We start from the raw sequence: 22,050 nt of genomic DNA on the forward strand, positions 1-22,050 counted from the left end.
AAACCACTCCGTATAAAAAAAAGTAACATATATAAACTATACAAGTAACATACCTAAACTAAAAAAAGTACCTCATCTGAAAATAAAAAAAAGTAACATGTCTAAACTATAGAAGTAACATACCTAAATTCGCAAGTGTGAACTGGTCTCACATAAGAATTGATAGTGAGGACAGTTTCATATAAGAATTTGGGATTTTGTTCAGTCATGCTGGTAAGATATCAATAAAAGAAAAAGATGAGCAACGTTGTGGATACGCTGACGAAGAAGAAAGAGGTGGACTCCATAATCAGAGATACCATCGACAAAGTACTCATCCTCCGCTTCGGCCGATCTTCCGATACCGTTTGTCTTCAACTCGACGATATCGTATTTTCTCTCTCCTCCCTCTATTTTCATCATCATTGTTATTGCTTAATTAATTGCCGTAGTCTCTACTTTCAATTCCGAACCTACTGTAATTCCACAACCGTTTTTTGGGATTTTATTTGAGCATTTCAGTATGTGATTTCATAATTTTACACGAGCTTTAATGAAACCCTTTTAATAATTTGTTGCAGAAACTAATTAAACTGGGGTTTTTGATTTAGGGTGGTTATTTATATTGTTTAAAGAAACTTGCTGTTGGATATATAATGATGTTTGATTATCTTAAGAGGTTGTGTAGTTATGTCTTCCCTAGAGACGAGTACCTAAGCAAGGTCTCTATTATACAGCCGAGTGTTATTTTATATCTCGAAGATGGTTCAGGACTTCAGGGGGCAACACCTACCGTAAACTAGTCTTATGCACGCGATGCGTATAAGAATTAAAAATTGGGATTACAAATAATCACTACAGACATTAGTAAAGAAAATTGCTCACAAACACCCAAAGAACAATTAGTATTTTTGCTGCTAATCTATAATTTTATGCATTTTAGTGTATATACATGTTTAGTCTATTTACTCCTAATCTTGAAAAGTGAATACGTGCATTATTTGCAGTTTTTACTAACTAATTGTTGTCACTAAATAATCTTGCTTAAATTTTTTTTCCCAATCATATTGCTTTCCTTAGGAAAGTAGCATAGGTTGCAAATTTACATAAACTTCCCCTAAATCTTGGCATTAATTATTACGGAGTAATTTTTTTATTTAATAAATATGTTTAATTTAGTTGTGAATGAGGGTACTATAGACTATTTTATAGGGGATACCAAAAAGTCTCCATAATGACCTCAAGGGTTCCCTTACAAAATAGAGATGACAAAGCCGAGGACTTTGATTTCAAGCATTGCTTAATGCTTAATTTAGAAGGGCGTTGAATGCCATACGCATGCGTTTGGTATTTTGATTTTTGATGTTGAGGATGACTGTTGAACTTTCTAATTTATGACTTTAAGGTTGGATTCACATATAACTCTTCATTTTATGTTACTTGAGGCAGTTGGCTAAATCGGCTCGTGATGTCTCCAAATTTGCTAGTATTGCATTGGTTGATATTGATTCAGAGGACGTGCAGATGTATGTCAAGTACTTTGACATCACATTCATACCTTCAACAATCTTTTTCTTTAATGCGCACCATATGAAGATGGATTCTGGGTATGTTTTCTTTGTCTATAGCACTACATTGCTGTTCTTGTTCTTGGATTCGTCCATTTAGTGTCAGCATTTCCTGTTATTTCACGTTGTAGTATAGCATAGGTTTCTATGATTTTAGAGTCAAATCCATTTGATGATTTGGTTAGGAGGGATAATTCTTTTCCTAATTAATTATGAATACACTTTTTGCGTTGGAGTTAGGACTCATGAATGTTGTCTCCTAACGCCTTTTTCTGCATAATTTTCTTCTGATGTGACGGCTACAGTTAATAGGTTGAGTATAGGTGACATTCTTTCATGAAATTTCCACTGTCTATCTGGAATTCCTTATCCAACCTGTTATTTCTTTCTTTCGTGCATGTTATGTGACCAAATGAATACCACTGGGCATGCTAATTGAATTTTCTACTAGGTGAGTCAAGATTCGCAACCTATTTGGTTATTCATCAGGTTCCGTGGCGCTAATGTTCTAATTGGCTAGAAATACAATGACTAACGTACTGTGCTCCTGAATTGTTTCACATGCTTGAGCAATAATGTTCTGATTTCTAGCCAGTTAATGGATAGTTGAACCCGCAAAGGGATCCACTCACATCACTTTCTCTTAGCAACTTATAGTCTGCAGTTTGTTTATCAGGCATTCTAAAGATATTTCAGTTTGTTCTGATATGCGTCAAGCTCTTTAGGTTAATAACACAAATGTGTTTAGGTTATGCTCTCATGCTCCGCTCCCACCATGTTGCTCTTTATCGGAGTTAGGTTAGGACAAGGGGGTCTGTGTCGGTGAATGGTCATTCACTAATTGATTAATTTTTCATTAATCAAAATTAATTGAACTAGTAGTCCATATATGAACTTGATTAAATTATGAGTTTGTATATGAAACTGATCCGAAGAGCTGAAAGAGGAATGACACTGAGGAAAGTTTGTTGGTTAAAGAGGTGAACTTTATTTTTTGAAATTCTAGAGGAGTTTCTCTTATCTATATGTGTCAATGATGTTTGGTTGAAGGTTCTATGACTTTTATCCTCAGATTTTGTCAAAAGCATAGCTGGAAATTACTTCAGAATTAGAATCGAAAAAAATCTTTTGTTTATTACTTATGCTAGGTACCAAATTTCTCTTCAACTGAGAATGCAAGAATCACAATGTTTAGATCAAAAGGTGAGGAAATTGGTCTGAATTTCTTGGTGGGTTAATAGCTTAAAAGCCTTAGATAGGAAGTGACAACCTGTTCTTTAATTAAGCAAGATTAGGAACGTCATTTCTAGTTTTTGTGTGCCAAACATGACAAATAGTTACTCGTTCCAGTGTCCTTGACTGAGAAGTTTCTGGATGCCATTGCCAAACATTCCAGCGTGTTTACATGACAAAGAGGCCTTGTTTCTGTTACTGGAATTTAATGTTGCATGTTATAGTTTATTATCCTTAGAGTTGTAAGACTAATGTTTCTTAGTTTTGTTGTTGATACAGGACTGCTGATCACACTAAATGGATAGGAGCATTTCACAAAAAACAGGATTTTATTGATGTTGTCGAGGTTAGTGACAACTGGAATATTTTTGACCAACAATTGTGGCTACTTGGATCTTTCACTTCCTATCATACTTGTTCTCTTAAGTGGGAAACTTGTCTCTCAATCAAGTGGGGGGATAATGACATTCATTTTAGGCAATTATTCTTGCACTGTTTGCTTATTAATCAAGATTGACAAAACCCGTTTAAGAGCATGTTGAGACTTGCTCCTGGTCATAATTCTAAAATAATTTTGAATGCAATAAAACTCAGACCAAACAAGATCAGGAAAATAAATTCAGATCAAATCAGATTAGGAAAATAAATTCAGATCAAATCAGAAAAAGATCAGATAGAAAAAATCAAATTAAGAAAAATTAAGTTCAGTTGAGATTAAATCAGATCAGAGGAATTAAGGTGAACTAAGCAAAGTTGTAGACTTGTAGTCAATAATCTGATTATACTTGTATTGCTGTGCCTTGTGTCATTGACCACCACTTGACTCCTTTACATTTAGGAGACTCTGACCGTGTTGGTTGGGATAGTAACTAATTCAATGTTAGTGATAGACTATGTTTTTTCTGTTGAGAAACACTTAAAAGCAAATCAATACTCGAAACATAAACATTATTGTAATATTTGGAAACAAGAAATAAGAATCAATTACGTAACTGAGACAAGGATTTCTCCTTATTTTTTTTAAAATACAAGCTACTTAAAAAAAACCCCTAACAAGATTAATAGGAGTTACTACAAGTTAAATCGCACTCCTATCAAAGATAAACCTAATATCCACCAACTAACAATGTAGCTAGGGAAGTAAGGATCGAATCCACGTGGAGACAATGTTATTTACCACTACCAATTAAAAAGTTTAGACTACAAAACCAGTAAAAATAATGATTTTAGTATTAAACTAAGGCAAGAATTAACCAAGGAACAATCGATGATAAAAGGTTTAGGGTAACGGTTCACCACAAATGCAGATTAGGATTGAACGACGGACAACAACAATTAATCAATAACCACAACTAGGGAAAATATGCATCTCTCGAATCTTATGATTCCCTTAGAAAATAGAACTGTCAGGCTCTCGCAATTTACTAGAAATACTCATATCTAACGCTCTTAGGTAAAAACCATCAGATTTATACTTCTTGGGCCTCTCGGCGCATAATCTAAGGTCAACCAAACTCAATCAAATTAGTCCGACCGAACAGAATTGACGAACAATCAAATCAGACTATAAAAATCATGATTAACAAACCAATACTGAAACCAATCCAATCCCAATCAAACATTTACGGATCCCCTAAACTTTAGAAAAAAAGCTACTCACACATATTGAAATTAAGCAAAGCAAGAATATTAATTCAATGCAACATTTAAATTAAAAAATTAAAATAAAGGATTTTAGCAATACCGAATTGAAGAACGATACTTGGATTGAAATTGAACTTGAACTGAAATTGGCAATGCAAATAACAAGGGTTTTTGAGAGAACTGAAACTAAGTAAAATAAAAGTGTTGGAATCAAAGATCGTTTCTAAGTCATTAAGACTTAGTATTTATAGTCTTGCTAGAAATTACAAAAATCGAGCCATTAAACTAAGAAAAACGCAGAAAAGGGAGTCGTCGCCTGGAGTGGCAACTGTCGCTGTAAATAGCTAAAGAATTCCAGCCCGATCGGGCGGTGTAAAGTGTAATGGACCACAGCCCTGACCCACCTATGCTGGTGTACCACAGGCGCAACAGAGAAAAACAGCAGCAGCACAACTCCAACAACAACACCACTGCAGCAAGGAGAGCCGTTAGCACCAACTGACAGGAAAAGCAGAAAGCAGACAAAGGAGCATTAATGAAATTGTACTTGCTTAGCTTCCTAGTTGTATAAATAAGAGAGGAGAAGAAAGAGAATGTATGGAGAATCATTTTGGTAGAATTGGAGATTAGTAACCTCAAGTTACTCACCTGAGATTGGTAGCCTAAAGCTACTCATTTTGTAACCTTTTGACTATTGAGTTCAACTAATCAACAGCTTCTCTCCTCTTTTCCCCTATTTGTGTCTGTGTGTGTTGTGAAGCCTACCCAGGGCTTTACAGTTGGTATCAGAGCAGACAGATCCAGGAAGGAGGGAAACATGGCACGTTCCAACTCACAGAGATTTGAAACCTTGGAAACGGGGCTAGAAGAAGTAAGCCAGAAAGTGGCGGAATTGGAAGCAAACATCCAACACGTGTTGAAGGCGGGAATGGAGAACTTCCAAAAAACATTGGCCGAGAACTTTCTAGCCAAGAGCACAGAAGATACGGTCAGAAACCAAGCAGCCATGAATGAAGCAACCACCAGAGTTGAGGGGAGTATTGAAAGGTTGCGGGAAGAGCAGAACACTCAAATGGCCTTAATGAAAAAGGACCAGGAAAAGTTTATGGAGGATATGAGAAGATTGCTGGACAGGAGGGCGGAGGAAGAAGAGTTTTCGGAGGCAAGAGAAAACAGGAGGGGGCGTGGGTTTGATGGCGGCGGCGGCCACTGGAAACACCGAAAGCTAGACATGCCTTTGTTTGAAGGGCTCGACCCGGATGGGTGGATATTAAGGGGTGAAAAGTATTTCGATTTTTATCGACTCACTGACCAAGAAAAACTGGATGCGGCGGTGGTGTCGATGGAGGGGGACGCGTTGCGGTGGTTCACGTTTGAATCCAGGCGGAATCCGATAAGGACGTGGGATGAGTTGAAAGCCCGTGTTTTGATGAAGTATAGACCGACGAATGCCGGAACTCTACACGAGCAGTGGTTGGCCACCACCCAGACCGCCACCGTGGAGGAGTATGTGAACCGCTTCATTGAGTTTGTATCGCCCCTTGACGATGTGCCGGAGAGCATCTTGATGGGACAATTTATTAATGGCCTGAAGGAGGAAATAAAGGCAGAAATTCGAGTTCTCAACCCAGAGGATTTAGATCAGGCGATGGCTATGGCTTCCCGGGTCGAGGTGAGGAATCGGGTGAAGAAGATGGGACCATCTTATAATAGGAGCGGATCTTTTTCATATTTCAGTAAGGGACCCTTATCCACTGCCCCACAAATTAGCCCAATAGCCCAAAACTCTCAAGCCCACAATATCCCAACCTTGAGCCCAAACACTCATAACCCATTATCCAGAAACAACAGCTACAAACCGAGTTCGTCCGTTGGATCCCACACAAATGTTCCTTCAACCACCAACCTACCCAGAAACTCAGGCGCGTCGTCGCGATTTTCCGGCGAAGTAAGACGTTTATCGGAGCGCGAATTACAAGAAAAGAAAGCCAAGGGATTGTGTTTCAGGTGTGATGAGAGGTGGGGGGTAGGTCATCAATGTAAGAAGAAGGAGATGAGTGTGTTGTTGGTGGATGAAGAAGACGGTGGGGAGGAGCTGGCCGGAGAGGAGTTGGGCGGTGAGTTTTATTCACTGGAAGAGCAGATGGAAGCGGAGGTCCCGACCACCCTCTCCATTAATTCGATTGTGGGGATTACCAATCCCAAGACACTCAAATTGGTGGGGTACATCGGGGACGGAGAGGTGATCGTAATGGTGGATTCAGGAGCTACCCATAACTTCATATCGCTCCGGGCGGTAGAAAAGCTGAAGGTACCAATCACGAAATCAGCAGGCTTTGGCGTGTCTCTCGGCAATGGAGAAGCAGTGAAAGGAACGGGTATTTGTAAACAGGTGAAACTGAAACTCAACTCCCAAATTGTGATAGAAGAGGATTTTTTGCCTTTAGAATTGGGCAATTCGGACGTGATTTTGGGGATACAGTGGCTAGAAAAGCTGGGGTCGGTGGTCACCAATTGGAAAACTCAGACCATGAGGTACCAACTGGGTGGCTCGACGGTGACATTACAAGGGGACCCTTCTCTGGCCAAGTCCAAAATCTCCTTGAAGGCCATGTTGAAGGTGATAAGGAAAGAAGGTGGGGGTATTCTGTTAGAGTTCAATCAGTTGGAGGATTCGGTGAAAGAGGGGCCAGCCATGCCCATGTTCTTGCGAAGAGTAATAGAGCAGTTCAGTGAGGTGTTTGACTTGCCCACAGGCTTGCCACCAAGCCGCGGGCATGAGCATGCTATAGTGTTGAGAGAAGGCAGCGACCCAGTGGGGGTAAGGCCATACAGATACCCGCAGATACAGAAGGATGAAATCGAAAGGTTAATCCGGGAGATGCTAGAGGCAGGAATCATAAAACCATCCACCAGTCCGTTTTCAAGTCCTGTCCTATTGGTCAAGAAAAAAGACGGGTCTTGGCGATTTTGTGTAGACTACCGAGCTCTCAACAAGGAGACGATCCCGGACAAATACCCAATTCCCGTGATCGACGAGCTACTCGATGAGTTATATGGGGCTAAGGTGTTCACTAAGCTGGACTTGCGGGCCGGATATCACCAGATTTTGGTGCGATCGGAGGACACACATAAGACAGCGTTTCGTACACATGAGGGGCATTACGAGTTTCTAGTAATGCCGTTCGGCCTCACCAATGCTCCCGCTACATTTCAATCCCTAATGAATGAGGTATTCCGACCTTACTTGCGAAAATTTGTACTTGTCTTCTTTGATGACATATTGATTTACAGCCCCTGTGAGACGGATCATGTGGAGCACATACAAATTGTCTTGTCCCTGCTGAAACAGCTTTGGGTGGACTGAAACCGCAACCCAAGCATTTGAGGCGCTGAAATATGCTATGACTTCTGCTCCTGTTTTGGCTATGCCGAACTTCGGCAAGGAGTTTGTGATCGAAACGGATGCCTCGGGGTATGGGTTGGGGGCTGTGATGATGCAAGAAGGGCGACCAATTGCATACTATAGTCGCGTTCTGGGCCCAAGGGCAAGAGGGAAATCCATATATGAAAAGGAGCTAATGGCAATATGCTTGGCTGTGGAAAAATGGAAACACTATCTTATGGGCAGGCACTTTGTTATTCGAACGGATCAACAGAGCCTAAGGCATATAACTCAACAGCGGGAAATCGGTTCGGACTATCAAAAGTGGGTGCGGAAGTTGATTGGATTTGATTTTGACATTCAATACAAACCCGGCACCTCAAACCGGGTAGCGGATGCACTTTCTAGGAAGGGGGATGGGGAGTTCGAATTTGGAACTCTAGAATTGGGAACACTACTCACGTCACAGGGGGTGGATTGGGGCACATTGGAGGAGGAAATCAAGAAGGATAGGGGGTTGGCAACCATTCGACAGGAAGTAAGGGAGGGTAAGCAGATGATGGGGTTTTCCTTGGTGGGGGATAAGCTGTTATATAAGGGGAGAACCGTGCTTGCCAAAACCTCTGCTTTCATTCCCCTTTTACTTCGCGAGTACCATGACTCGCCGGTCGGGGGACACTCCGGGGAAGTAAAGACTTACCTTCGCCTCGCTTCGGAATGGTTTTGGCAAGGCATGAGGAAGAGTGTGGCTCGATACGTACGTGAGTGCCGGGTGTGCCAACAGAACAAACACTCTCAGCAACACCCCGCCGGGTTGTTACAGCCGTTGCCGGTACCATTGGCGGTTTGGGATGATCTCACCATGGATTTTATCGAAGGGTTACCTCCTTCAAAGGGGGTGGATACGATCTTAGTTGTGGTGGACAGATTGTCGAAATATGCCCACTTCATTGGACTTAAACATCCCTTTACAGCACTATCGGTGGCTGCGATTTTTGTTCGGGAGGTGGTTAGGTTGCATGGCTTCCCTGTTTCTATTGTTTCGGATAGGGATAGGGTATTTCTCAGCATCTTTTGGAAGGAGTTGTTTAAACTCCATGGTACCGAATTGAAGAGGAGTACGTCGTACCACCCGCAAACCGACGGCCAATCAGAAAACGTGAATAAGGGGCTTGAAACTTATTTACGCTGCTTTGCAAATGAGAGGCCGAGGGAATGGGCCAAGTGGCTTTCTTGGGCTGAGTATTCCTATAATACTTCCCCTCACATGTCCACTGCCATGACACCTTTCAAGGTAGTCTATGGCAGGGATCCTCCGCGCCTGCTACGACTGGAAGCAAGGCACACTCCTGTGGACACCTTGGATGAGTTGCTTCGTGAAAGAGACGGAGTTCTAGATGAACTCAAGCTCAACTTATTGCGGGCTCAACAAATCATGAAGCACAATGCGGATAAGAGAAGAAGAGATGAGACTTTTGAAGTGGGAGATAAGGTATTTCTCAAATTACAACCTTATAGGCAACGATCCCTAGCCAAAAGGCTCAATGAAAAACTGTCAGCCCGTTTTTACGGCCCATTCGAGATATTACAGAAGGTTGGACCAGTGGCCTACAAGCTCAAATTACCCCACACCAGCAGAATCCACCCAGTTTTCCATGTGTCTCAACTCAAGAGAGCAGTACGAGAAAAGATGTCAAACACCACCTTGCCTATGCAACTCACCCCTGAGTTGGAACTAGTGGTGGAACCGGAGGAGTTATTGGGTGTGCGCGAACAGGAAGGAGAGGGCACCATGGTTTTGATCAAGTGGAAGGGACTGCCCGCATTTGATGCGACATGGGAGGTTGCCACCTTGCTCAGTGATCGCTTTCCGGACTTCCACCTTGAGGACAAGGTGTTTGTTTGGGGGCGGGGTGTTGTAATGGACCACAGCCCTGACCCACCTATGCTGGTGTACCACAGGCGCAACAGAGAAAAACAGCAGCAGCACAACTCCAACAACAACACCACTGCAGCAAGGAGAGCCGTTAGCACCAACTGACAGGAAAAGCAGAAAGCAGACAAAGGAGCATTAATGAAATTGTACTTGCTTAGCTTCCTAGTTGTATAAATAAGAGAGGAGAAGAAAGAGAATGTATGGAGAATCATTTTGGTAGAACTGGAGATTAGTAACCTCAAGTTACTCACCTGAGATTGGTAGCCTAAAGCTACTCATTTTGTAACCTTTTGACTATTGAGTTCAACTAATCAACAGCTTCTCTCCTCTTTTCCCCTATTTGTGTCTGTGTGTGTTGTGAAGCCTACCCAGGGCCCAGGGCTTTACATAAAGCTCTAATATTCGCCCTGTTGGGCGAACTTCGACCCTGCTGCTGAGGAAAAGATTCTCGCCTGATAGGGACCGGGCTAACGTAGCCCGATCAAATGCGCGCTGCAGTGAAGAACCTTGGAGTTAATTCACCTGGTTGGGCGAATGTTGTCCGGTGGACATCGGGCGCGTGCTCGATTGTCCCCGTGGACGTTCTTTCCTTCTTCCAAAGCCCGAGTCAGACTCTTAGCGCCCAAACATAAGCTTCATAAGCTCCTTGTAGTCGACTAGGATTATCCCGAACTACCTCGGGATCTGGTAGGGCCTGTAAAGCATGAAACGGGCCTAGAAAAACCAATTTTCCTCTAGATAACCTGAAAATTCTAACCTCACTACACAACACATATTGTTACTAAAATAGCTACGAAGAGCTCAACAACAACAACAACAAAGCCTTAGTCCCAGAATGTTTTGGGGTAATCTTCGTAGGAGATCGTCATTGTCACCAATCAAACAAGAAATGATTTGTAGCTCCGAAGAGCTCATTTAAGATAAAAAAAGCAGCCTTTCACCACAAATGTAGACTAGGATTGGACGACAAACAATAATAATCAACTAATAATCAAAAGTAAGGATAACATGCATCTTTTGATTCTTATGAATCCTTTAGGAAACACAACTAGCAAACTCTCACATTGTACTAGAAATAATCCTATCTAATAGTCTAGGTAAAAAAACATTAGATTTATACCTCTCGACGCATAATTTAAGGTTAACCAAACTCAATCAAATTAGTCCTCCCAAACAGACTATAGAAATTGAAATCAATAATCCATTAGCAAAACCAATCCAATCCCAATCAAACATTCATGGATCTCCTAAACCCAAGAAAATAAACAACTGACACATATTTAAATTAAAAAAACATATTTAATGAATACATAAATGGAATTAAGTAATTGAAATAGAGAATAAAGCAATATCGAATTGAAGAACGAAGGATTGAACTTCAAAGATCGAAACTTTGGATCAAAATTGAAAATTAATTAACAAGGGTTTCTAGAGAGAGAAATAAACTAAGTGCATAAAATTTCTGGAAATCTAAAGTGTTTTGTAAACTATTAAAAACTCGTATTTATAGGCTTTCCAAAAATTAGGAAAAACTCGGATCATTAACTACAAAAAGCGGTAAAAAAGTCGTCACCCGATCGGGCACGAGTAGCAGCAGCTGAGCATGAAACTTGAATTTCTAACTGCTCGATCGGGCCGACTCCCGCCCGATCTGCCGCGCGTATAATGTTCAATATCTACCCGATGGTCGACTTTCGCCCTTAAATCTGAACAGAAGGCCATCTGCCAGATGGGGGGTTGGCGTTGTCATCCAATCTATTGTTTTAATTCGCCCGGTCGGACGCCCTTCGCCTTTTGGTCGCCGGGCGACCTTCGGGGTAAGCTCTTTGACGTCCTTCTTTCTTCTAGACACCGAGTCTAATTCTTAAGCTCAAACATAGGCTTCATAGGCTCCTTAGAGTCGACTAGGATCATCCCGAACTAGCTCGGGATCGTGTAGTGGCCCGGAAAGCGTGAAACGAGCTTAGAAAGGCCAATTTCTCCTTAAACAAGCAAACTCAAAGCACACTACACAACACATATTAGTACTAAAATAGCTCCGAAGAGCTCATTTGAGATCAAAAAGTACTAAGGGGCGAGGATAAAAACTCTATATAAAATCAATGTATCAGACTCCTCCAAGCTAAACCTTTGCTTGTCCCTAAGCAAAGAGCATCAATGAGACACAAGACAATCAACTCAACCCAAGTTCAATATAAAAGATTTGCGATGAATCAAAGATCAAATCACGATAAGCAAATATCATGACCGAATTATCCAGTCCTCATAGTCACACATCAACCTGTACAAAAGTCACGCAAGGCTCACAAGGTATACGCATAAAATCAAAGATTGAACCTCACCATGGGAATCGCTCCTCTCATTTTGTGGCGGGCTAAGCGAACCAAATGTGGCCCGTTCACTCACCAACTCACAACTAATCAAATGAATAGTAGCCCCTCCCAACTCACAACACTCATGTGTTTGAAGGATCTCCTAATCACTCAACCTACGCCGGAGTCGACTCGAAATGCGCATATACTCTTTAACTATTTTGTTACACACATTGCACAGTGATAAAAAAGGACTTTTATTAAGCTTGTAACGTTAGCCCGGTATAAACAAGGGGTAAGGAAAATTTGGGTATGTGAGAGTATAGCCTAACTTGGGGAGCAAACATAACAAACAACACCATTGGCATTGGATGTCAAACATCATCTCCACACGACTACTTACTCAACATTTCCCAATTCTCAACCATGGGGGAAGAAGTACCAAATACTTCCTCCGTTCCGGAAATATCGCACCATGGTTGACTTTTACTCTTCTAACCATTACTTTGACTCTTAATATCTCAAATCGCGTGCAAATAAAAATTATAAAAAAATAATATTAAGAAAATATATATCGATACGAATCTAACATGACCTCACATGACTAAAATTTTCTTACGAACGAATCACAACAAATGGCCAAGGTCGGAGTGTGAATAGTGTAAAAAACAAATGGTACGATATTTCCGGAACGGAGGAAATATATAAAATAAGAATCAACTTCTACCCGTTTCCGTGCTTTTCTAACTACGAAACTAATAAACATGTTTTTTTTTTATTTTCTTTCTTTTTCTGACTTTTTTTTATTTGATTTTTTTTGAATGAAAATAACGACGAAAATAAAAAGCTAAAAATATACAAGCTAAAATATGATACCACAATCACAACTTTCGGTGTCAATATATACTTATAACTCTTCCATATTCACTTCCCATCGACAGAACCTTGAGTAACAATGACCTAGAATGCCAAACATCCAATAATAAAGAACCACAACCAACAAATGATAGCTCCCCCAAGCTAGAGTTGGGACAAGTAACCAACGAAGCTAATAGGGTTATTTGTAGAGTTAATCAAGAAAAATGGTCAAGGCTAAGTATGAGAATGAAAAAGTAGGAACAAATGTATCTAGCATTGTCTGGAGGCTTCCTAAAGAACGGCCTTTCATCATGCGCAAAGTACAAGTGTGTTAAGCATACTAATAGTCGCAAACCAATGACTCAGGTCAATGCATAGACATTCAGGCTCAAAACCTCACAGCCAATCACAATCCAAGCATTATGCATATAACAAGTGGGATAAAGTTGACCTTCATCAAGGGTCAATGCAACCATAATTCATTTCAAAATCAATCAATCCATAATGCTCATCTTTCATATCCCCTGAAACGTCAAAACATTTGGAACCAAAGGGCACATGAAATGTCTTAATCTCATCAATCACCACGTATCATCAATCATCACCTTAGATTATGCGTTTGAGAGGTATAATTCTGATGCTTTTGACCTAAGACTATACGATAAGATTATTTCTAGTAGACTGCGAGAGTCTGTTAGTTGTATTTCCTAAAGGATTCATAAGTTCGAAAGATGCATGTTATCCTTGGTTTTGATTATTATTATCTGTCGTCCAATCCTAGTCTACATTTGTGGTGAGCCGCCACCCTAGACCTTTTTATATTGATTTTCCCATCATTTATTTAATGTTGTAGATTAATTGTTCAAACAACAAATTTTACCTATTACCTGTAGTCTAGCAATATACGATCCTTACTTTAGTAGCTATATTATTAGTAGGAGGAGGAACACTGTTTCCCTGCGGATACGATCCCTACTTCCCTAGCTATATTATTAGTTGGTAAACTATAAGTTTATCTTTGATAGGAGTACGATTTAACCTGTCAAATTTTGGCATCGTTGCCGGGCAAAAACTTTATATAAAACCAATATATCAGTTACCATCAAAAATAAGGTTTCAAAATTCAAATACACCATCAGATTTGGTTCACCCACTAGTTCATCCTGAAAGCATGTTTGATTGATGGAAACTCTTGTTTGATTGATGGAAACTCTTAAGAAAGCACCTTCTTTTAAGAAGAAACCTGAAATCAGGGCATTGTATGAGCTACTATGAAGTAAAGGGGAATAAAATTGTTGGTTCACCCACACAGGTAGGTAGACACCCACTACCCACTGTATAGGAAATCATATACTTTCCCCATTCCAATATTATTACACTATTTACCTTTTTAGAGGTTTCATAAATATTGCACCATTTTCATTTTAGGAAATAAAATAGTTGCTTTCACAAGTTTGACTATTTGATTAGGTGAGGTTTTGTAAACTCTATTTTCGCCTAGAGGTCACGAGTTCGACTACCAACTCATCAACCTTTCGTCTTTCTTTTTTAATATTTTTACTCATCACCATAGTAGTCATCTTATTTATGTACATTGTATTTAGACTTTTACTGATACATTTACAAAAAAAATCTCAATCAATTTGAACTTCATGGTATCTACAATCAACTATATTGATTAACATTATGAAAAAATGCCTTACGAGTTACCCAGTTTTTATTTTTTATACTAAAAACTATAACAATGTCTTTTTACACTAACAACTACGAAGTATTTGTAAAGCTTTCGTGCCACCTCTGCTTTACAATCCTGGGTTCGCCACTGCTTGCCACCCTATCCCTTTGCCACCCTTCTAACCTCCTAACCGGAGCATCGCTTGATCTCCTTCTTACATTCGCTAGTATATGAGCAAATATTCAAATGGGTTTTGATTTTACCCCCGTTTGCTATATGGGTATTCAATTAAAATTTGTGGAATTAAATCTGTTTATAAATCCCTAAACTAAATTTGGGTCCAAAACGTTACCAAAAGCCGATTCTGTGAGCGCATGTGTTATTTACTTAGTTGCAATACTATTGGTGTGTATTTTGCCTGTTTATGTGAAAAATAAAAATCTTTAACCTCTTCTCTATTTCCCTTTTTTCCTCTCATCTGTCCGCTTTCCTTTCTCTCTCCTTGTTTCTCTCCATTACCATTTTTCTCAATTCATCTTTCGACCTAGCCAAAGAAATCAATAGGTATGCATTTTATAAGTCAAGGTTAGTGTTTTACAAGAACAATACTTCTTTACAATGCTCGTCTAGCTCCCACTTATCAAATTCATATCCTGGTCACATTTCTTTAACTTGCCCATTTTGGTTTGATGCTTAGTTTCAAAATGGCAATTCCCTCATATAAATGTCAAAATCTAATACGATGACGGTACAATTTTAAAAATAAAATCATAAAGGAAAACAGAGATTAATGTACTCCAGCACTCTTCACAAATAGAAATGGTTTTCTTTTTATCTTCTTTTTCTCGTGGGAGGGGGGGAGGGGTGGGGGGTGAAGGGCTTGGAGTGGGTACTGGGCACAATATCTGTGAAGGGATTGGAGAGAAGAGTGAAAAGAGAAGGGGGGGTGGGTGGGAAAAGAGAGGAGAGTTGTAAGAGATATGGAAAATTTCAAACACAAAATCTAAAAGAAAATAAATAATGTAGAAACAAAATAAACAGAGAGATATTTGACATATACACTCACCAGTCACCAGACTGCGTTTTGACAAATAATTGAGCTTTTGTGGTGTTCGGAAATACCCATTTGTTGTCAAACTTCATTATTTGCTACTCATTTGACAAGATAGAGTATACGGACGGTTATTTAAATTCTCATTTGGCCATTCAGCCTTTGACAATACTAGTCCAGTAGTTTCTTAATATGGGACTAAAAATAGGTCCTTTTGGCCTTATCTCAATGTTGAGTTCTTGTTGGCAGTATTACCACTTGCCAGGGGCTGAAAATAGACAAATAGAAGTTTACTTAAGTATTACTCCGTGTTCTACTAGGCAAACCAGGTCTTGGGTTCATCTAAAGTGCTCTGACTGTATACTGCTAAATTAATTGTGATTGTACTATGGAATCTGGTTAACTGCTTAGTAAATCAAGCACGTTCATGATCCCTAGCAAGTTACATTTTTTAAACAAGTATTTTTTCACGTTTGCAGGCTATTTATAGAGGAGCCATGAAGGGCAAGCTGATCGTGACCTGTCCTTTGCCTCCAGAAAAGATACCAAAGTTCCAGTTGTTATACAAGGATGTATAAAAGGTATAACCGTAACTTTGGCCCTCTTGCTGAACGGAAGAGGGTTTTATAGAGTAGATGTCTGTGTCTGGCAACCCCTGCTGGAAATCGGACTTAGGGTATACAATTACAAAGTAATTGAGTTTATGTAGGATGCTTCCTGGTAGAGTTTTTCCTCAAGAAGCTTGGGTTTCACTTGGGAGCCCACCAGGGGCGGATCCAGGAATTTATAAATGGGGGTCCAATTTTTATTTTTAATTTGCTTTCTAATTTCTCATATTTGCTCTTTTTAGGGGGTTAATGTTGAGAGTAAGTAGACGAAATATTAAAAACGTTATAATAAAATACGTGGATGATTTATGATCTTTAGTTTTGGTTTTTCATAACAATAAAACTCAACACTTAGTTCAAATTACAACAATAATTTGGCGCAATTTCAATTTAAAATGAAAAATACGAGTTTATCATAATTTGAAAGAGATTTACTTTATTACAATAATTGTTACTGAACAAATAGTACACAAAAACACTAATAAGAAAAAGGAACATCATTCTTAACGCTTATGGGGCATTATGCTATTATATACGAAGGAATTAATTGCAAAACCTTTTTGAAGAAAAAATAACAATCCTTTTTTTTTCGTAAAAGCAAAATCATGAACCATTATAGGAAAAAAAAAAGAAAAAAAAAAGGATAACGGAAAAACGACTTGTAAAAGGATGAGGAGAAAAAGTAAAAAGGGGATAAAAATCATATTTAGCCTCCCATTAAGAAGGATTCGAACCTAGGTCCCATGTGTGACATAGTATTCAAGCAACCATTATGCTACACGTATATTTCCTTGTTACTAATGTAAGTTAATTAAAAATAAAATTAAATATTTCAAGTGCAATTAATTACCCAATATCAATTTTACAGTTTTTTCCCAAAAATAATGGGGGTCCCTTTGGACCCCTTGGGGTCTATATAGGTCCGCCTCTGGAGCCCACTGAAATTGGTCCAGTAAGTCTTGTGTTTTTATCTAGGTATCACTCTTTGGTAAAATTTATGGTTTTGGTGCAGCTTGTAGCTTATTGTACACTGAGATTAACAAATTTAATGTGTTCTTTGATCTTAATGATTTGTGTTCAGTCCGTCTTAGATTAGAGCTTATTGGAGATCTTCCTAGATGGATTTTCTTGGGAGGACGGGGATTAGTTTTGTGCCCTTTCCTCCCACACTTTGAAGGCTGATTCTTGCCGTAGTGCTTTTTTCCTTCAGCTAATCTAGATTTCCAACCGAGAGAGATCTTTTTGAGATATTAGGAATGAGGAAAGATATAGACTCTTGTCATGATTTCCTTTCTCGGTCTTTCCTAATACCAAAAGGCTCTTTCAAGGTGACCAACTTAAGTTGGTTGCCAATACAAAATGCTCGTGTGTAGTGTAGGTTCTGAACTAATAAGTATTGATGAAATTTGTAACATCTTATCATCAAGCAAGAGTATGTAGTTAATAGTCAACTTGTAGACTTTTGTGTACAAGGGAAGATAAAAGATGATAGAGATAAAAATCGATTGCCATTTTAGGTGATGGGGTGAGGTTTTTAAGTCACCAAAGAAAATCATGTGACTTCAAAATTGTAGCCATAATAGGAAAACTTCCATATCCTCTATGTTGTCATTCAATTTGTTATTAACAAATCGCAATATGGTTTGGCAAGTTTTCACCGATTAGCGTGTTTCCTTGCTTGCTTGCGTAGTAACTACTGCATTTTTGTTTACATCATTACATGTTACAGTAACTCCATTGGGTACCTTGGAAGGCTCTCCAAGGAAAGAGAACTTAGAAAACTAGTTCTTGGGTGGTATTACAACTCTCCATGTAGAGACACTAGAGATGTTAAAGGGCTTTTCCTTCTCTCTCTACCATTTTCTCTACAAGGTACCCTCAAGAAACCTACCCAAAAAAACTAACAACGGGGTTTGTCCTCTCCATGGAGATAGATCTGCTCATGCATGGGCCAAAAAAAAAAATTTCTAAATCATGGTCCCTCATGGACATAGAGGGAAATATGCCACACAATTAGAGATAGAGGTAGCTATCCAAAGAAAACCAAGTGGCTCTTCACTAGGAGTCTCTCGTGTTTCTCCAGAGAGAATCACTCAAGAGCTACTCAAGAGCCTCCTTGTTGCGGTAGAGATGGCTCTTCATTTTCTCTCTTGTCCAAGAACTAGTTAGAGTGTTACTTGAAACTTCCCAATGAATTGCTCTAATTAGAAGCTACTAGTGATGTTCTTGTCCAATAGCCACTTAACTTTTCTTAGAGAACTAGTTCTATCTCTTGTATGACATGCGTCCGTGACTTTTTTAAATATTGTAGGACCACCACAATTAGGTGTACCTTCAACAGATACTTACCATTGTTGGAGGTTTCGAGGTAGGTATCTAAGGGTATCTTGTACCTATATACAAAGTACAATTTGCTCTTCAGGGGCTCTTAGAGGAGAGAGAAAATGGAGAGCCAACTCTACCCAACAATAGAGCTATTAAGGGTGAGTTTATCCCTCCGACTCACCCACAATCTTCATACTCTGCCACATCAGCATTCCACTAACTTTTTTATTATTCAGACTCACACAAGACTCCCTCTATTTTTACACATTATCACCAGACTCACCTCAGACTCAACTAAATTCCTAAAAGAAGGATAATTAAATAGGATAAAGTATGATGATGTGGTATAATTTGATTTGGTTAGAGAAAAATGGAGTCTTAAGTGAGTCTTGAGTGAGTCTTGGATTTTCAAACTCATTTCAAGACTTGTTGTAGTTTTTTACCACATTATCCCAAGACTTAGATTCGAGACTCACCTTAAGACTTGGGATGAACTCACTCTAAGTAGCTTTTAGGTGACTTTTCATGGAGAGGTACTTGAGAATAGATCTTGCACTAGTTAAATTGAAGAGTATGTATAGAGTCGCTTGAGGGTTTGAGAGTGATATTGGAGCATAAAGAGTTCAACAGTGTGAGTGGATATACCCTTTGAGAGCTCTTTACCATTCCACATGCTCTCAACGGAACGAACAAATTGTACACTCTCCACTTACGCTGAAAACTCAAACACACAATAACCAGATATAGACCTAACAAAATTACATATAACTCATTACGAATTTTCATTTAATAACGCCTACATAATGGGCCATAAGGATTTTAATTATGTGGGTCATAAGGATTTTAATTATGTGGGCCATAGGATTTTAAAACTTAGCCTCAAACTTGCTTTGTTGTAATAAAAATGAACTAGTTACTTAGTTAGAGAATTAAATCATTGATGTCATTGACTCAATATCTACACAATCATAGTTGTCATCGACTAAAGTAAAAAACCTAGACCTCAATAAAGGTTCATTTGTCATGTGAAAATTTAAGAAGGATTGAAAGTAAAGGGAATTTTAAGAAAAATAAATGAAGATGTGAAATGAACATTCAATTTATAATTAATAACTCGATAACATTGAAGGATACCATATCAAGCATGCACTTCAAATCTTCAATTTGCCGAAGGATAACATATCAAGCATGCACTTCAATAAATTATTTGCCGACCATGCATTTCAAAAAGACTTATTGAGGCTAAGTTGTTTTTCATGTTTGAAGATGAGAAAATAAGATTGATAGGATAAGATATTTTGCATATAATTGCCCCGAAGAGCATCCACAATGGATCCCCAACCTCTTCCTCTTCCTCTTTCTCTCTCTCTCTCCTCATACAAGGACTCCTTGCTGTTGGAAGGAAAAAGGATCCTCAAATGAAGAGGAATCATGTGGGTCGATAAAGAATTTGCTTCAGCTGGAATGCCAAAGAGTCCGATGAAGGACATGCCTAGAATACTCTAAAGATATACAAAAAACTTATCCTCTTAATCTTATTTTCTTATCTTCTAATATAAGAAAACTACTCTGAATTACCTTCATTCTTTTTGAAATGTGTGGTGAGTAAATTATTGAAGTGCATACTTAATATGTTATCATTCCATGTTATTGTCTATAATTGAATGTCCATTTCACACCTTTATTTATTTTTCCACAATTTTTCTTATGTTTCATTTATCACTATGCCATAATTTTCTTTTAATAGTGTTGTTTTAACAACAGTTTTGCTATTAATCTATATAATTATTGCATATCAGCTGATAAAAGTGCCCTTAGGAAAAGAATAGGAAAGGAAGACGTTAGCAATTGCTTCCAAAGTCCAAACCCATCTTTGTTACCTCAATTGGTTTTGTGGGTGGTTTTGGACTCAGTTAGGTGTATGTTATTGAGTTGTAACTGGGGAAATAAGTCCCTTGTCTTTAATTTTTAACATGTTTGTCAAGTATATTGAGCAGTTTTATTGTGCTAGCTTTTAAGATCAATTGCTGTCACTTTCAGGATTTTGTTAAGAGTTTCTTCACATCAGACTCTCTCCCCTTGCTCCTTGATGTGCCGGTTTCATGCTTTTATGCTGGGATCAGATAGTTATTAATTGTTAATTTGGTCCACTGATTTGTGCACATTTTGCATTAAACTTGGGATAAATTTTGGCTCATCACTTGGCATATTTATATATAGTATAGCCAGACACATTTTAGCCAAGGTTGCCTTGCTCCATAATTGTCAGAAGTTTATAATTCTTGGAACTCGATAACATAAGAGATAGAGAAAGGGAAATCGAAAGTACTTCCTTAATGAATTACAGAGTCTAAATGCCAGTTTCATCTTATTCCTTACCTTTTATTTTTATCAAAAAAAATAATACCAGTATCATCATTTGGCTGTCAAGGGATTTCACTGTCAAGTAATCTACTGGCGTTGAAACTTCAAACAAAGTATTGTTGTTTTCCCTTTTGACGTATCTTTTCTGATTTTGGTAGTTGATGGTTCAACTGTTTCTGGATAAGGATGCAATGAAATCTACAATTCTCAAGTGTGCAAACAAAGTTGAGCTATAATTCTGAAGTGTATGAAGAAAGTTGAGCTAAAAACATAAGCTCATTTGTAGTTGAATGACAAAGACTGTGGTTTACGTGTCATTTGTGCTATTTATTCTGAACTAATTTTGGTTCTATCAATTCATGGAGTTGCATTTGTTTTACTCTTTGGATGACCTTGATGTAACGTAGCCTATCTCATTGACATTTACGTATGCTAAATGTTACTAATGCGAAAATGTTCTTTACGCTTTCAGATTATGAATTTACAAGTATCAAAATCGAATTCTGGGCCAAGTTGTTCATGATGCATTGAATTGGAGGAATCAACATTTGATCTAAATACATACGAAGAAGTAATATTTTGGAATAGTTTTTTATGGTCTTTTTTCGGACCATATTGCCATATTGGTTTGGTTTATTTTTTTTGGAATGTATCGGCCATATTGTGGCGAGAGTGTAAATATTCTTTGGATTGGAGCTTGTAAATGGATGAATTAGCACTTCAAGAAATTGTACCATTAACGACAGGAAATCCCGTCGCTAAAGGTCAATAATCGTTGATTAACGACGAGATTTCCCGTCGCGTACCCGTCATAAAAGTGGGGCCGTTATTAATGGAAAATCCGTCTTTTACGACTGTTGTTCTCGCCTTTGTTTGGTTATTAGTCCCATCGCAAAGGCTTTTGTGATGGAACTTTTGACCCGTCGTTATTAGATTGTCATTAAAGATACAAATTCTTGTAGTGTAGTTTGGATATGAAAAATGTAAATGAAGGTTTTTATTCAATATTTTTTGTGTATGGTGAACTTTAAATGAAGGTATTCTAATAGTCAATTGCTATTTTCTTTAATTGATAAATTGTTGCGAGATAACATTTTTCACACATTAATGAA

General features: G+C 38.6%; 2 protein-coding genes across 4 annotated transcripts; both read left to right on the forward strand.

Moving 5' to 3' along the window:
- Nucleotides 1–186: 186 nt before the first annotated feature.
- LOC110806143 (uncharacterized) lies at nt 187–22,007 on the forward strand. Of its 3 annotated transcripts, none has more exons than XM_056843554.1 (5): nt 188–369; nt 1,429–1,586; nt 3,060–3,126; nt 16,121–16,222; nt 21,097–21,409. In XM_056843554.1, the coding sequence occupies exons 1-4, from the start codon at nt 238–240 to the stop codon at nt 16,217–16,219; spliced, it is 456 nt and encodes a 151-aa protein (XP_056699532.1). In that variant the 5' UTR covers nt 188–237; the 3' UTR covers nt 16,220–16,222; nt 21,097–21,409. The 3 variants fall into 3 exon arrangements, with proteins under 3 accessions (XP_021867470.1, XP_056699532.1, XP_056699530.1); XM_056843552.1 differs by lacking the exon at nt 21,097–21,409 and adding an exon at nt 21,411–22,007 and having other exon boundaries at nt 189–369; XM_022011778.2 differs by lacking the exons at nt 16,121–16,222; nt 21,097–21,409 and adding an exon at nt 4,848–5,035 and having other exon boundaries at nt 187–369.
- LOC130472463 (uncharacterized) lies at nt 5,166–7,791 on the forward strand. The gene has a single exon (XM_056843551.1). The coding sequence runs from the start codon at nt 5,242–5,244 to the stop codon at nt 7,789–7,791; it is 2,550 nt and encodes an 849-aa protein (XP_056699529.1). The 5' UTR covers nt 5,166–5,241.
- Nucleotides 22,008–22,050: the final 43 nt, after the last annotated feature.

The sequence above is a fragment of the Spinacia oleracea genome, chromosome 4 (assembly GCF_020520425.1).
Source record: "Spinacia oleracea cultivar Varoflay chromosome 4, BTI_SOV_V1, whole genome shotgun sequence".
NCBI classification, from domain to species: Eukaryota; Viridiplantae; Streptophyta; class Magnoliopsida; order Caryophyllales; family Amaranthaceae; genus Spinacia; species Spinacia oleracea.